The following is a 17271-nucleotide window of genomic DNA, read 5'->3' on the forward strand; positions in this document are numbered from 1 at the left end:
AGAGGAGATGTCAGGGGTAAGTTTTTCACTCAGAGGGTGGTGGGTGAGTGGAATGGGCGGCCGGCAGTGGTGGTGGAGGTAGATTTGATAGGGTCTTTTAAGAGACTTTTGGATAAGTACTTGGGACTTAGGAAGATAGAGGGTTATAGATAAGTTAGGGATATGTTCGGCACAACTTGTGGGCCGAAGGGCCTGTTTGTGCTGTGTTGCTGGGGGGGCCTGTGGGGGTGGAAGATGGGGAGGGCTGTGTTCCAGGGGGGGAGGCGCTGCCACTCTGCCTGCAATTGGTGGGGAGGGTGGCACTGCCACTCTGCCTGTGATCGCTGGGGGGGGTGTGGGTAATAAGGGGGGTGATCTGTAATGTTGTGGGAAGGGTCCAATGCCCATGGAACCAGATGGGAGGCATTATCCGGCCCGGGGAAGATCTGTCAGCAGAGCTTTGAGAGTTTATTTTTTTCTGCACATGCACAGTTGGAGGCTCTGCTTGGAGCAGCAGGCTTTTGTGCTCGTTAAGCCCCACCCACAGGCTTCTGCAGCAAGCATTAGACTCACCCAAAATTTTGCAGCCAGAGTGTTTATATGCGGGGGCCTAAAAACACACCCAAAAAACGGATCCAAAACTCTACCAGTTTCAAGTCTGCCCGGCCCTTAGCCAAAAAAATGGTAATATACCACCCTCTGTCTCCACTTCCCACTGCCTCATAAAAGCAACTAGCATAAATAAGGATCCACGCACCCTGGACACACATACTTCCACCTTCTTCTTTCAGTAAAAAGATACAAAATTCTGAGGTCACCTACCAACCAACACACAGCTTCTTCCCTGCTGCCAGATGAATGGATCTATCTTGCACCACGCTGATCTTTCTCTACACCCTAGCTATGACTGTAACACTACATTCTGCACTCTCTCCTTTCCTTCTCTATGAACGGTATGCTTTGTCTGTATAGCGCACAAGAAACAATACTTTTCACTGTATACTAATACATGTGACAATAACAAATCAAATCAAATCAAAAGAATGTTGGCTTTTCTTTCAAAGGGAATGGAGTATAAATGTAGGGAAATCTTGTGAAAATATGGGACAATAAGTGGACCACACCTGGAATACTGAACAGTTTTTATCTTGTCTAAGGAAATATACACTGGCATTGGATGCAGTCCAGAGAAGACTCACATGGTTGATGCCAGAAATAGAGGTTGAGTGGGTTGGCCCTGTACTCATTGGAGTTGGCAAGAATGAGAGGCAACCTTATTGAAACATACATATTTCTTAAGGGTTTGACAGGGTAAATATTGAGAGATTGTTCCTTTTGTGGGAGAGTCTAGGACCAGCAGGCATAATCACAGGAGTAAGGGGTGGTCCACTTAGGCCAAACAAGTGGTCACAGAACACCAGGTTATAATCCAAGTGAAGTGTCTCGACCTGACGAAAGAATCAGCACTCTGAAAGCTTGTGGTTTCAAATAAACCTAGTGGATTACAGCCTGGTGTCGTGTGACCTCTCATCTTGCCACCCCCATCCGACACTGGCATTTCCACATCATTTAAGACAGAGATGAGGAAGAATTTCTTCTCTCTGAGTGTAGTGAATCTATGGAATTCTTTACTGTAGAGGGCTATAAACACTAGGTCATTAAATATGTCAAAGGATAAGATAGATTTTTAATGTTATGGGGATAAGACAAGAAAAGAAGGTTGAGGATTATCATATCAAATCAGTCATGACCAATGAACGGTGGAGCAGACTAGATGGGTCAAATGGCCTTTTTCTGTTCCTATTTCTTATCATCTCAATAACTGCACTGCCGCCCACCCCCCCACCCCACCCCCACACCATGCCTTCCTGCCACTTTGACTCTCTGACCCCTGACCCTCAGTAACCCCCAACCCAAAATCCTTTGACACCTGCCATAACCCACCCTGACCGTCCAACTCTGCTTTGCCCTCTGATTCTCCACTCCCTACTGGGCCTCTGAATTACTCGACCTTCAGATTCCACTATGACCCTCCAATTTCCTGCCTGGCCCTCCAATGACTCTCTGACACACCCTCCCTTTTGTTTCACGACTCCCCCACCCTCCATCGACCCTCTGACACCCCCATTCAGTTTGAACTCAGCACCCTACTCAGCTGCATCCTACTCACACTGCTGCCCTACCCATCCTGTCATTCTTCCTACTCTGCCACCTTCCTCATTTATCTGTTTACCTCGTTCACACTTATTCACTAACACAATGAAAAGCTAGTAAAATGTTTGAAAGCTTTTCAGTCTGTTAGTGAATCAAGACTTACTGAAACATGGTGTCCAGTGTCATAAAAGGGTGGCTTAGCTTCCCCAACAATCCTGCCCTACGAAGGAGGTTTTCCCACATTTTTGAACACTGGGCCAGAAACGTGGTGCTCCATCTTTATGTAAAATAAGTAAGAGTGGAATGGCAATCTGACAATAATTACCACTCCTTGGATAATTAGACCAAAAGCATTTGTTCAGAATACATATGCATGGCAGAATAATGAACAGCTCTGTCTGAAACAGAAAAGAATAAAAAACACAATTAAGAACGGCATATTGCAAAAAAAGTCAAAATGGGGCACAAAGTTCATCATCCGAAATTGTTGAACTCAGTGTTGAGTCCAGAAAGCTGAAAACTGTCTCATTGGAAGCTGAGGTCCTGAAGTTTATGGTGAGTTTCTTTGGAACACTGCAGCAGGCCAAAGTGAAAGCAGAGTGGCAGATTAAAATAGTAAGTGATATGATGGCCATGGACAATACAGGGATCAGAATAGATCTGCCCTCATGGAGCTCATGAAATATGAATACCCCTACTGAACGAATGGAGGCTCAACCAATAGAAAAGGGTCAGTGGGATCATGGGATGTCTCATCTGGGCTGCAGAGGAACCTGGAGTGGGAGGGTGAGGATCCGGTTGTTGTGGTACATGTGGGTGCCAACGACGTAGGCAAAATGCGAAGTGAGGATCTGGGGAGGGAGTATGAAAAGCTGGGAATGAAATTAAAAAGTAGAACCGACAAGGTGGTTATCTCTGGATCACTACCTGAACCACGTGCAGATGGACACAGGGTAAATAGGATTAAAGAGATGAATGGGTGGCTCAGGGGTTGGTGTGGGAGGAATGGGTTTGAATTTATGGGGCATTGGCACCAGTATTGGGACAGATGGGACCTGTTCAGATGGGATGATCTTCGTCTGAACTGTGCTGGGACCACAGACCTGGCGAATCGTATAACTAGGACTGTAGATAGGGCTTTAAACTAATGAGGGGAGGGGAGGGTGCAGGGGTGGGAGAAATTACAATATCTAAAGTAGAAGAGAGGGTAAGGGCACGGGAAAATGTTGAGGATGTCCCAATAACAAAGGGAGTAGGGGGCATGAGAAAGGTTGGTAGCGTTCCTTCAAATAAGGTCCAGATAAAGGCTGGGATAAAGACACTTTACCTGAATGCACGAAGCATTCAGAACAAAGTGAATGAGCTGGTGGCGCAAATCAGCACAAATGGATATAATCTGGTGGCCTTTACGGAAAAGTGGTTGCAGTGGGACAGGGACTGGGAACTGAATGTCCAGGGGTATCAAGTGTTTAGGAAGGATAGGCAGGAGGAAAAAGGGGTTGGGGTAGCTTTGCTGATTAAGGATAATATCAGGGCGGTAGTAAGGGAAGATATAGGCTCCAAAGAGCAGAACGTGGAATCGTTGTGGGTGGAGATAAGGAACAGTAAGGGGAGGAAGACGCTGGTGGTCTATAGGCCCCCAAATAATAACTTAGAGGTGGGGCGGGCTATAAACAAGCAAATAAATGATGCGTGCAGAAATGGAGCAGCGATAATTATGGGAGATTTCAATCTGCATATTGATTGGTTGACCCAAGTTGGACGTGGTGGGCTTGAGGAAGAGTTCTTGGAATGCTGTCAGGATAGTTTCCTTGAACAGTGTGTGACGGAACCAACGAGGGAGCGAGCTATCTTAGATCTGGTGTTGTGTAATGAGGCAGGAAGAATTAGGGATCTTATTGTGAGGGATCCTCTTGGGACGAGCGATCATAGTATGGCTGAGTTTTTGATGCAGATGGAGGATGAGAAAGTAGGGTCCCGAACCTGTGTCCTCTGTTTGAACAGAGGGGAGTACGATAGGATGAGAGAGGAATTGGCGAATGTAGATTGGGGGCGCAGATTGGTCGGTAGGACTGCTGAGGAACAATGGAGGATCTTTAAGGAGATCTTTTTCGGTGCTCAGCAGAAATATATTTCGATAGTAAAGAAGGAACGTAGGAGAAGGGATAATCAGCTGTGGTTATCGAAGGAAATAAAGGAGAGCATTAAATTAAAAGCAGATGCGTTCAGAGTGGCTAAAAGTAGTGGGCAATTAGAAGATTGGGAAAGGTTTAAAAATCAACAAAGAATGGCTAAGAAGTTGATAAAGGAAGGATAGACTATGAAGCTAAACTAGCACTAAATATAAAAAAGGACAGTAAGAGTTTTTACAAATATATAAAGAGGATGCTGGCTAGAGTGAATGTTGGACCGTTAGAGGATGAGAGGGCGGATTTAGTGGTGGGAGATAAGGAAACGGCTGAGGCTTTAAATAAGTTTTTTGCCTCGGTCTTCATGGAGGAGGACGCGAATAGTTTGCCAGATGTTAAAGATAGAAGGATGGTAGGAGTTGAAGGCCTGAATGCGATTACTGTCACTAGAGAGGTAGTGCTTGATAGACTAACAGGACTGATGGTGGAAAAGTCCCCAGGACTGGATGGAATGCATCCCAGGGTTCTGAAGGAAATGGCAGAGGTGATAGTAGATGCCTTGGTGATTATTTACCAAAATTCGTTGGATTCCGGGGAAGTGCCGGAAGATTGGAAAACGGCTAATGTCACACCGCTGTTTAAAAAAGTAGCAGACAAAAGGCAGGGAATTATAGGCCGGCTAGTTTAATGTCTGTAGTTGGAAAAATGCTTGAATCCGTCATCAAAGAAGAAATACTGAGGCACCTGGAAAAGAATGGTTTGATAGAGCAGACGCAGCACGGATTTGTTAAGGGCAAGTCGTGCTTGACGAATTTATTGGAATTCTATGAGGATGTGACTAGTGCGATAGACAGAGGGGAACCGGTGGATGTGGTGTTTCTCGATTTTCAAAAGGCGTTTGATAAGGTGCCTCACAAAAGGTTGCTTCAGAAGGTTAGGGTGCATGGAGTTGGGGTAAGGATAGAGTGGATAGAAGATTGGTTGTCTAATAGGAGGCAGAGAGTTGGTATCAATGGGTGCTATTCTGATTGGCGGTTAGTGACTAGTGGAGTGCCGCAGGGATCAGTGCTGGGGCCTCAGCTATTTACCATTTATATAGATGATCTGGAGGAGGGGCCTGAGTGTAGGATGATGAAATTTGCTGATGACACGAAGATGAGTGGAAAAGCAAATTGTGCGGAGGGTGTGGAAAGTCTGCAGAGGGATCTGGATAGGCTGAGCGAGTGGGCGAGGACCTGGCAGATGGAGTACAATGTTAGGAAGTGTGAGGTTATCCACTTTGGCAGGAATAATAGTAGGGGGGGATTACTATTTAAAGGGCGAAAAGCTGCAGCATGCTACAGTGCAGAGGGACCTGGGGGTCCTTTTGCATGAGTCGCTAAAACCCAGTCTGCAGGTGCAGCAGGTGATCAAGAAGGCAAATGGTATGCTGGTCTTTATAACGAGGCGGATAGAATATAAAAGCAGGGAGGTCTTGCTGCAACTGTACAGGGCACTGGTGAGGCCACAGCTGGAGTACTGTGTGCAGTTTTGGTCGCCGCACTTGCACAAGGATATTTTGGCCTTGGGAGGGAGTGCAGAGGAGGTTCACTAGGCTGATACCAGAGATGAGAGGGTTGGACTATGAAGAGAGACTAAATAGACTGGGTCTGTACTCGTTGGAGTTTAGAAGGATGAGGGGGGATCTTATAGAGACGTATAAGATAATGAAAGGGATGGATAGGGTAGAGGTAGAGAGATTCTTCCCGCTTAGAAAGGACAGCAGGACTAGAGGGCACAGCCTCAAGATAAGAGGGGCAGGTGGGGACAGTTTAGATCGGAGTTGAGGAGGAACTTCTTCACTCAAAGGGTGGTGAATCTCTGGAATTCTCTGCCTGTTGAAGTGGTGGAGGCTACCTTGCTAAATACATTTAAGTCACGGGTAGATAGGTTTTTGACAGACAAGGGAATTAAGGGTTAAGGGGAGAGAGTGGGAAAGTGGAACTGATCCACTTCAGATCAGCCATGATCTTATTGAATGGCGGGGCAGGCTCGAGGGGCTAGATGGCCTACTCCTGCTCCTATTTCTTATGTTCTTAAAACTTACCTCTACCCAGATTGAGGACTGAGAGTCTCGGGCTTTGGCTCGTGTGCCATAGCTGCAGCCGAGGTGCTTTATTCATTGTGTCAATAAAGGGTGTTAGTGACAGAAGACTGGACTTGGTGAGATTATTACATTGGCCATGAGGAGTAAGATGAGTTTTTTTTTCCCTTTTATTATCTTCATCATCAAGACAAGTAATTTTTCTCCGGTAAGAAAAAATGTCTCTTTTTGATAAACTTGAAACCTGTGATGCAAGCATAGAAGACTGGGCCTAATATGCACAGTACATGCATTACATCTTCCAAGCTAATAATATTAAGGGAAATAAACAACAGAAAGTAATCCTGCTGATGGCATGAGAGGTCCTGGCATTCAGCAGGATTAAAAATTCTGACCTATTCAGATGCCTCTGACTCGAAAACCTTTAATAAGTTAATAGACTTGATAAATGGCTATGACAAAGCAAAGCCCTCTATTATACTTCAACAATACCACTTTAACACAGCAGAGAGAACCCCTGGGGAATATTTCACTGAATTTTTGACCAGGTTATAAAAATTGGAAGAGGATTGTGAATTCAGGTCACCTCTTAAAGACAAGTTGTGAGACAGATCAGTATGTGGAATTAACAACATGATAGCTCAAAAAAAATTAGTAGAACACAACCTGGATCTAAAAAAGGCCATTGAAATAACTCTATCAAAGCTCATTATCTGAAACTGTTGAATTCAATGTTGAGTCCAGCAGGCTGAAAAGTGCCTAATTGGAAGCTGAGGCCTGAAGTTTGTGTTGAGCTTCACTGGAACACTGCAGCAGTCCAAAATGAAATCAGTGGCAAATTGAAATGGCAAGTGATATGACGGCCACAGATAATACAGGGGGTCATAAATAGATCTCCCCAGGGACAGAAAGGAGCTCAGGAACTACTTGAGTCTCAGACAGCAGTTTCCTCTGATTAGGAGGAGGAACTCATAAGAATAGAGCCAGGAGGAGGAGTAGGCCATCTGACCCTTCGAGCCTGCTCCGCCATTCAATAAGATCATGGCTGATCTTTTCATGGACTCAGCTCCACTTAGCTGCCCGCTCACTATAATCCTTAATTCCTTTACTGTTCAAAATTGTATCTATCCTTGCCTTAAAAACATTCAATGAGGTAGCCTCAACTGCTTCACTGGGCAGGGAATTCCACACATTCATAACGCTTTGTGTGAAGAAATCCCTCCTCAACTCAGTCCTAAATCTGCTTCCCCTTATTTTGAGGCCACGTCCCCTAGTTCTAGTTTCACCCACCAGTGGAAAAACATTCCTGCTTCTATCTTACGTATTCCCTTCATAATCTTATATGTTTCTATAAGATCTCCCCTCATTCTTCTGAATTCCAAAGTGTAGAGCCCAGTCTACTCAGTCTCTCCAGTGCCAGTATATCATTTCTCATGTCATAGAGTCATAGAGGTTTACAGCATGGAAACTGGCCCTTTGGCCCAGTTGGCCATGCCGCCCTTTTTTTTGAAACCCCTAAGCTAATCCCAATTGCCTGCATTTGGCCCATATCCCCGTATATCTATCGTATCCATGTAACTATCTAAATGCTTTTTAAAAAACAAAATTGTACCCGCCTCTACTACTATCTCTGGCAGCTTGTTCCAGACACTCACCACCCTCTGTGAGAAAACATTGCCCCTCTGGACACTTTTGTATCTCTCCCCTCTCACCTTGAACCTATGCCCTTTAGTTTTAGACTCCCCTACCTTTGGGAAAAGATATTGACTATCTAGCTGATCTTTGCCCCTCATTATTTTATAGCCCTCTATAAGATCACCCCTCAGCCTCCTACGCTGCAGAGAAAAAAGTCCTAGTCTATTCAGCCTCTCCTTATAACTTATAAGTAAGGAGACCAAAACTGTACACAGTACTCCTAACAACAACTCATGTAACGTTCACTCCACAACTGAGAGCATTTGTGTTAGTAGTGAATCAGAGGATCTATTGCAATGTTGGAACCTAAGTAGCATCTCCAGACAGTCAAAGAAAGACAGTGATGGTCTTAATATTACTGTGGAACATGTTCCAGAAGGTTTTGGTGCCGAACAATGGACTATTACAAAGACTGAAAATGTCCACATCCACAACCAAGGTAAAGTTATAGGGACAGACAAAATGCATGTTGTTTAGGTGGCTGAGGCCAGTATGGTCTGGTACCTTGAAGGTGTGTCCATTATTAGAGACAGGGGTGATGCAATTAAACTGCATCTCCACAACAAAATTATTCCCATAATAGTGGAGCCCTGCATTAAAAATGGAGGTGGACACCGCTGTGGTTTCTTAGAACAGTACTGCATTTGCTAGCACCAAGTTCCAGAATGTCACGTTTCTAATGGCTCACCCATCATCAAATGGGTTAGCTGAATGGGCAGTGCAGACTTTTAAGCTCAACATGAAGAAACAACCTACAGTGTCCATGGAGACCAAACGGGCATAATTTCTATTCGACCATAGGATTACCCCTCACACAATGACAGGAATTCCCCAACAGAATGTTTATGGGCTGGAGGCTTTGGATGTGACAAAACATATTCATCCGAAACCTGGCAGGAAGAGTTGAGTCCCAACAACAGTACCAGAAGAAAAGTCATGATTCTGTAAGGATGGAAAGAACGTTCAAAATCAGTGACCCGGTTCAGGTGAATAATCTCAGCTGGGTCCCTGGGATCTTAACAGAGAAAACGGAGCCCATCTCTTATAAAGTAAAAATGCAGGGCAAAGTTGTAAATAATTACCACAGGTGTAGGGAGCCTGTGTGAATGCAGGCCTCATTACCAGCCAGGGAGATGGCCACTGCCAGCATCAGGCCACAGCTTGAAGCTGACAAGTTTAAAGAGCGGGAACACAGCGTGGTGACAGTTGAGAGTTTGGGTGGAGAGGATGGCAGTTTGGGCAGTTCAATGCTCCTCTTGCAGAATGTGGCAGGTAAGAGTCACCATTAGTGGACCTGCTGACTTCACCTGTGGGAGGTGCACCCAGCTCCAGCTCCTTACAGACCGCCTTAGGGAATTGGAGCTGGAACTGGATGAACTTCGGATCATTCGGGAGGCAGAGGGGGTGATAGTTATCAGGAATGGTAACGCCTCAAAATGAAGCTAGCTGGGTGACAATCAGGACAGGGGAGGGGAGGAAGCAGTCAGTGCAGGGATCCCCTGTGGTTGTTCCCCTCCAAAATAAATATATCATTTTGGATTCTCTGGGGGGAGCGGGAGAGATGACCTTCCAGGGGTAAGCCACGGTGACCAGGTCTTTGGCACAGAGTCGGGCTCTGCGGTTTAGAAGAAAAAGGGGGAAAATAGGAGAGCAATAGTAGTGGGGGACTCAATCGTTAGATGCACAGACAAGCGGTTCTGTGGGCGGGAATGAGACTCCAGGGTGGTAGTCTGCCTCCCTGGTGCCAGGGTCCTGGATGCATCTGAGCAGGTAGACAGCATCCTAAAAAGGGAGGGTAATCAGACAAATGTCCACATTGGTACAAATGACATAGACAGAAAGAGCAGGGAGCTGCAATTTAGGGAGTTAGGTAGAAGGCTAAAAAGCAGGACCTCTAGGGTAGCAATCTCTGGATTACTCCCTGTGCCATGTGCCAGTGAAGCTAAGAACAAGAAGATTGTGCAGCTGAACACATGGCTAAAGAACTGGTGCAGGAGGGAGGGTTTCAGATTCGTGGATAACTGGGAAATCTTCCAGGGACCTGTACAAGAAGGACGGGATACACCTGAACTGGAGGGGCACCAATATCCTGGTTGGGAGTTTTGCTAGTGTGGTTTGGGTGAGTTTAAACTAATGTGGCGGGGGGTGGGGATCGGAACAATAGGTCAGCAAGTGTAGAGACTGGGGACAAGCATGGGGCCAAGATAAGGCTACCTAAGAGGAAGAGCAATCTGGAGGAGGATGAACTTAGTGGGCCTGGAGGTCTAGAGTGCATCTGCTTCAATGTAAAGAGCATAACAGGCAAAACAGATGAACTGAGAGTCTTAATGCATGCCTGGAACTTGGATGTGGTTGCAGTGACAGAGACTTGGTTAATAGAAGGACAGGACTGGCAGCTGAATATTCCGGGGTGTAAGTGTTTTAGGCGAGACAGAGGAGGGGCTGGAAGAGGTGGGGGAGTAGCAATACTGATTAGGGAGCATATTACAGCGGTACAGAGGGTGGACAATTTAGAAGAATCATGTAACAAGTCACTGTGGGTGGAGCTCAGAAACAGGAAGGGCGCAGTCACTACGCTGGGGGTGTACTACAGGCCTCCCAACAGCCCACGGGAAGTTGAGGAACGGATATGTAAGGAGATTCTGAACAGGTGCAGAAAAAATAGGGTTGTTGTAGTGGGAGGCTTTAATTTCCCTCATATAGAAGTCCCTTAGGGCTGGGTGTCCGGATGGGGAGGAATTTATAAAATGCGTACAGGAAGGTTCTTTGGAACAGTATGTTGACAGTCCAGCTAGAGAGGGAGCTATACTGGACCTAGTACTGGGGAATGAGCCCAGTCAGCTCAAAGTTTCAGTGGGAGGACATGTGGTGAATAGTGACCACAATTCTGTAAACTTCCGAATTGTCATGGAAAAGGATGAGTGTTGTCCTACGGATAAGGTGCTGAACTGGGAAAAGGCTAACTACAGCCAGATTAGGCAGGAATTGGTGGCTGTTGATTGGGAGAGTTTGTTTGAGGGTAAATCCACACCTGGCACGTGGGAGTCTTTTAAGGAGCAGTTGATACAAGTGCAGGACAGGCATGTGCCTGTAATAAGGAAGGATAGGAAAGATAGGATTCGAGAGCTGTGGATAACCAGTGAAATTGTGGGTCTAATCAAAAAGAAAAAAAGAGGCATACATAATGTCCAGACAGCTAAAAATAGGTGAAGCAATGGAGGAATACAAAGAGAGTAGAAAAGAACTCAAACAGGGATTTAGAAGGGCAAAAAGGGGTCATGAAATGTCCTTGGCAGACAGGATTAAAGAGAATCCCAAGGCATTTTACACATACATTAGGAACAAAGAGGGTTGTCAGAGAAAGAGTCGGACCTCTCAAGAACAAAGGAGGGGAATTATGCTTAGATCCCAAGGAAGTAGGTGAGATCCTAAATGAATACTTTGTATCAGTATTCACAAAGGAGAGGGATATGTTGATTGGTAGTGTCTCAGAGGGATGTGTAAACCCAGTAGAACAAATTACAATTACAAGGGGGGAAGTGTTAGGTGTTTTAGGAAGCATTAAGGTAGACAAATCCCCAGGGCCAGATGGCATCTGTCCTAGATTACTGAGGGAGACAAGAGATGAAATTGCTGGGCCTCTAACAGAAATCTTTGTTTCTTCATTGAACACAGGTGAGGTCCCAGAGGATTGGTGGATAGCAAATGTGGTCCCATTATTTAAGAAGGGTAGCAAGGATAACCCAGGTAATTATAGGCCAGTGAGCTTGATGTCCATGGTAGGAAAATTGTTGAAGATTCTTAGGGACAGGATCTATACACATTTAGAACTGAATAGTCTCATTAACGATAGACAACATGGTTTTGCACGAGGGAGGTCATGCCTCACAAATTTGGTTGAGTTTTTTGAGGAGGTGACAAGAACGATTGACGAGGGAAGGGCTGGGGATGTCGTCTATATGGATTTTAGTAAAGTATTTGACAAGGTCCCTCGTGGCAGGCTGGTACAAAAGGTTAAATCTCACGGGATCAAAGGTGAACTAGCTAGATGGATACAGAACTGGCTTGGCCATAGAAGACAGAGGGTAGCAGTAGAGGGGTCTTTTTCCAGCTGGAGGTCTGTGACTAGTGGTGTTCTGCAGGACTCTGTACTGAGACCTCTGCTGTTTGTGATCTATATAAATGATTTGGAAGAAGACACAGCTGGTGTGATCAGTAAGTTTGCGGATGACACAAAGATTGCTGGAGCTGCAGATAGTGATGAACATTGTCAGAGATTACAACAGGATATAGATTGGCTGGAAAATTGGGTGGAGAAATGGAAGATGGAATTTAATCCAGATAAATGCAAAGCGATGCATTTTGGGAGATTTAATGCACGAGGAGCTATACAATAAATGGCAGAACCATCAGGAGTATAGACACACAGAGGGACCTGGGTGTGCAAGTCCACAGATCCTTAAAGGTGGCAGCACAGGTGAAAAAGGTGGTGAAGAAGGCACGTGGCATGCATGCCTTTATAGGATGAGGCATAGAGTATAAAAGTTGGCATATGATGATGCAGCTATATAGAATGTTGGTTAGGCCACATCTGGAATACTGCATCCAGTTCTGGTCACCACATTACCAGAAGGATGTGGAGGCTTTGGAAAGAGTACAGAAAAGGTTTACCAGGATGTTGCCTGGTTTGGAGGGTCTTAACTGTGAGGAGAGACTGGGTAAACTGGGGTTGTTCTCCTTGGAAAAAGGGAGGTTGAGGGGTGACCTTACAGAAGTTTATAAAATTAGGAAGGGCATAGACAGGGTAAACAATTGGAAGCTTTTGCCCAGGTCAGAAATGACAAATACAAGGGGTCACAAGTTCAAGGTAAGGGGGGGCGCAGGCAAGGTTCAATACAGATATGTGGGGGACGTATTTTACGCAGAGGGTGGTGGGGGCCTGGAATGCACTACCAAGCAAGGTAGTCGAGGCAGACACATTAGGATCATTTAAGACCTATCTAGATAGCCACATGAACAGACCGGGAATATAGGGATACAAACGGATGGCCTAGAGAGGAACACATGATCGGTGCAGGCTTGGAGGCTGAGGGCCTGTTCCTGTGCTGTATTGTTCTTTGTTCTTCTTTCTTCTTTGACACTATGCCTGCCCCTCCAGGTGATGAGAACACAGGTTCCAAGATTGAAGCGAAAGAAGCCCCAAGCGAAGCAGAGCCTCAGGAAGAACCTACGTCTGTGGCTTTACAATGGCCCCTCCAAAAACGAAGTTCTCCAATTCAGTTCACACCACTAGATCGGGTCCCATCTTCAACTAACCTCAAGCTGAGCAATGGAAAGGGCCTTCCCGCAGCAGGGGTACTGGGAGAGAAACAGACTGAAAGTGATATTATGATGGAAATGGGGGATGTGGGGGAATCTCCCCATGAATGTCATGGAAAATGAATTTCCCTATTTAGTGTGCAGAAGCTGGCACAATAGGAAAGGAGCAGCAGGAGTTTAAAACCAAGGAAAAAAAACATTATTCGTCATAAGTAGGCTTACAGGCAATGAAGTTACTGTGAAAATCCCCTAGTAGCCATGCTCTGGCACCTGTTCAGGTACACTGAGCGAGAATTTAGCATGGCCAATACTGTAGATCTTGGGGCTTTGCTTTGTGTACCATAATCAGAGTAAATAAAGGGTGCTGGTGACAGAAGCCTAACCTTGGCAAAATAATTGCAGCAAGCAAATGGAAGTTTGGAGTCATGCATGTAGATTGAATGGGAGTGTTCCAGACAGCAGTAATCCAATTTGCGGTTAGCCTCTCCAGTGCAAAACAGACTGCACTTTGTGAAGCGAAGGCAATATACCAAATTGAAAAAAGTACAAGTGAAACATTACTTACTTTATCTAGAAGGCCTTTTTGGACCTTGGTTGGTGGGGATTTTCAGCTTGCTTCAATTCTGTAGAAAACTCATATTCAACTTGGAGCTTTTCTGGTTTGTCTTTCCACAGATGCTGTCAGATCTGCTGAGTATTTCCAGCACTTTCTGCTTTTATTTATGATTTACAAAAATTGATTTAGAATGAGAGAACTAAGTGCTCAATGTCAGTGTGTAGAGAGAGATAACCTGCGCAGCATTAGGTTCTTTCATGTTTCAGATTCAAGAAAATACTTTCCTGAAATTGTAGACGTGCACCGATAACCCCGGTACAGCAAGTGTCAGGAAATTGAGCTGGCCAGTTCACCTCACTGAATTTCCTTCTCTTTATGTAAACAGAGGAGAAAGACTTTTTTTTACATAAACATGATTTCTGGTCTACCATATTTTCAATTTTTTCATGGCATCTAAGTAATTTAGTGAACCAGTGCATAGATCCAGGAACGTCTCTATAAAAGGATCTGTACTCACCAAAACGAGAGGTATAGTCAGGTCTAGGAATTAGCACAATTTTCTGGAAACCTCGACAGAAGGACTTCAATTCTGCATCAAAAGGTCGTTGTGTGGTGCCCACAATGAGAACACGATCTCCTGCCTTAATGGATTTGAGTATTTTTGGGAAAGATTTCTTTAACCGCTTTGGTTCCAGCTACACAAGATGACATAGGGAGAAATTTGATGCTACAAGCACAGAAAAGAAGGCTGACACTAAACAACTGAATTTTTCACAATCTTTTATGCAAAGTGTTAAAATTTGTTCTGTCTTGTTTAAAAACGTTGCCAAGTGTGGATTGATATTTTACTAAGGTCTAAGATCCATAATGAAAGAAATGTAAATGGATTATTTGTCTCACAAAATGGTTGTTTATACTGCTACAATGGAACAATTGGAAAAAGTGCTGGATACTGTGCTATTGATCCAAAAACCTTCAATTTAGTGAAGCCATCATACTTCAGGAGAAATGCACTTGCAAGAAGCCCAAACATATAGGCTGTAATACTGCATCAATTAGTTCATAACTTTTATTATTTAAACAGCAACTTCCCGTTGGGTGGCACAATGCCAGAGACCCAAGTTCGATTCCTGCCTTGGGTGACTGTGTCAAGTGTGCACATTCTCCCTGTGTCTGTGTGGGTTTTCTCTGAGTGCTCTGGTTTCCTCTCACAGTCCAAAGATGTGCAGGTTAAGTGGATTAGCAATGGTAAATGCATGGGGTTAAGGCGATTGGATGGTCCTTGGCAAGATGCTCTTTTGAAAAGTTGGTGCAGACCCAATGGGCCAAGTGACCTCCTTCTGCACCATTGGGATTCTATGATTCACAACTTGGGCCAGTTAATGGCCTCAATATTACTTATTGTGAAAACTGCACATACCTCCTTTTCCATTTTTGGTACCTTCTTATAGAACGTTTTTTCCGCATTATCAATCCACACAACAGAAGGCTGTAACAGGCGAGCAACCTGAGTAAAATCACACCACCAGCAAGCTTTGGATTAAAACATACATGTTGCAAAAACATTGGAGACTTGAAAACATCTTATTCAACTTGAAAAATTAAGCAGTGGGAAATATTTGACAACACAATGCACTAAACAGAAGATAAATATGGGGCAGGATTTTAAGGCCTTGCTCGCCTCGAAACTGTAAAATCCTGCCCAAGCTCAACGAACCTTTCCATTATCCTCCCCTTACCAGCTCCAACTCCCATTGTGGGTGGGGTGATAATATTTCAGCCATAGTTGTTTATTTACTCTTGCCACCACGCCCCCCACCCCCCACCCTTTCTTGAAAAGCAGTGTAACATTTGCTAACTTCCAATCTTATGGGACCATTCCAAATTCAAAGAGCGTTAGAAAATCACAGCCAATACTCCACTATCTCTGAACCTAGGGTTCAACACATCATTGCCCAGGGTTTGTCGGACTTTAGTCCAAGTTTCCCAATACTTTTTTTGCCGCTCTTTATTTCCTTAGTCTTTTTAGACTCTAGGTTCGTACCTATTTCTGGTATGAAACTTGTGACTTCTACTGTGAAGACAGAGACAAAATGTTTAATACAAAATACTGCCATCCTTAAAATCCAAAATAAAAACAGAAACTGCTGGAAAGACTCAGCATCTCAGGAAGCATCTGTGGAGAGAAACAGAGTGATGTTTCAAGTCTGTAACGGTCCTTCATCAGATCAGAATGATAACTCTTACCTGAAGCCACACAGACCAGAGTGAAGAACTTCAATGGATTCACCCATACCCTGAATACTGTATATTACTCTCACTGTCTCCCAGGCCTGAAAAGAAGCAGTCACCCCAGGAAGCATAGGAAACATGCAGGTCTACAGGTGAGAGTTAAACAACGCAGTCCCATGGACCACTCCCTAGCTTATTCCTAGCAAACGTCCAATCTCTGGAAAACAGGCTAGATGAACTTAAAGCCGGACTCACCTTCCAAAGAGAACTGAGAGACTGCTGTGTGCCCCGTTTCACAGAGACATGGCTCAATTTTGCCTCACCGAGCTGTGCCCTACAACCAGAGGACTTCTCAATCCACTGAATGGACCTCATAGTGGCCTCAGGCAAGACTAGGGCAGGTGGTGTCTGCCTTCTAATCAACACCTCATGGTGCCTAGACATTGCTACACTGGTGAGTTTCTGCTCTCCGGATCTAGAATACCTGATGCTAAAATCCACCCCCATGAGCTTCCACGGAGGTTCACCTCTGTTATTCTGACAGCAGTTTACATCCTACCACGAGCAGACATGAAGACCGCACTGGACAAAATATACACCACTACAAATAGCCTTGAGCCAAAACACTTGAGGCCTTGTTCTTGTACCATGCTAGAACCCCAGACTAGTCACACGGACTCCCACCGATTATAGAAAGGTCTGCAAGACACAACAGGCTACAAGATGAAGGCAGGCAAAAGTGCTGGCTCTAATGTACTCCTTCCCAATAAGCCTAAAGCATTCTATGCCCATTTTGATCAAGTGGTCAGCAAGAGCATGCCTTCCATCCCAGAAGCCTTGGATGAACATGTATCTGAGGTTACCATTGCCGGCATCAGAGCAGCCTTCTCAAAAGTCAACCCATGGGAAGCAATTGGCCCAGATGAGGTAGCTGGACGAGCTCTGAGATCTTGCACGGACCAGCTGGCAGGGTATTCGTGGACATCTTCAACCTCTCTTTCCAACAAGCTGAGATCCCTACTACTTCAAGAAAACGACCATCATCTCAGTACCAATGAATAGCCAGGTAGCGTGCCTTAACGACTATCATCCGCTGGCTCTGACATCCATGATTATGAAGTGCT

The 17271-nt window shown here is 44.9% G+C and overlaps 1 protein-coding gene across 3 annotated transcripts in view; it reads right to left on the reverse strand.

Moving 5' to 3' along the window:
- The window catches only part of LOC145349811 (dynein regulatory complex subunit 11-like), a 207466-nt gene that overhangs the window by 25393 nt on the left and 164802 nt on the right, over window positions 1-17271 (reverse strand). For all 3 annotated transcript variants that reach the window (XM_080198356.1, XM_080198355.1, XM_080198357.1), the window contains 2 exons: window positions 15336-15422; window positions 14433-14610 (listed from right to left, as the gene is read on the reverse strand). In XM_080198356.1, the coding sequence (XP_080054482.1) occupies window positions 14433-14610; window positions 15336-15422 (265 nt within the window). The remainder of the gene's footprint in view (window positions 1-14432; window positions 14611-15335; window positions 15423-17271) is intronic.

This window comes from Carcharhinus amblyrhynchos, chromosome 11 (genome assembly GCF_965287045.1).
Source record: "Carcharhinus amblyrhynchos chromosome 11, sCarAmb.v2.hapA, whole genome shotgun sequence".
In the NCBI taxonomy this organism is placed as follows: Eukaryota; Metazoa; Chordata; class Chondrichthyes; order Carcharhiniformes; family Carcharhinidae; genus Carcharhinus; species Carcharhinus amblyrhynchos.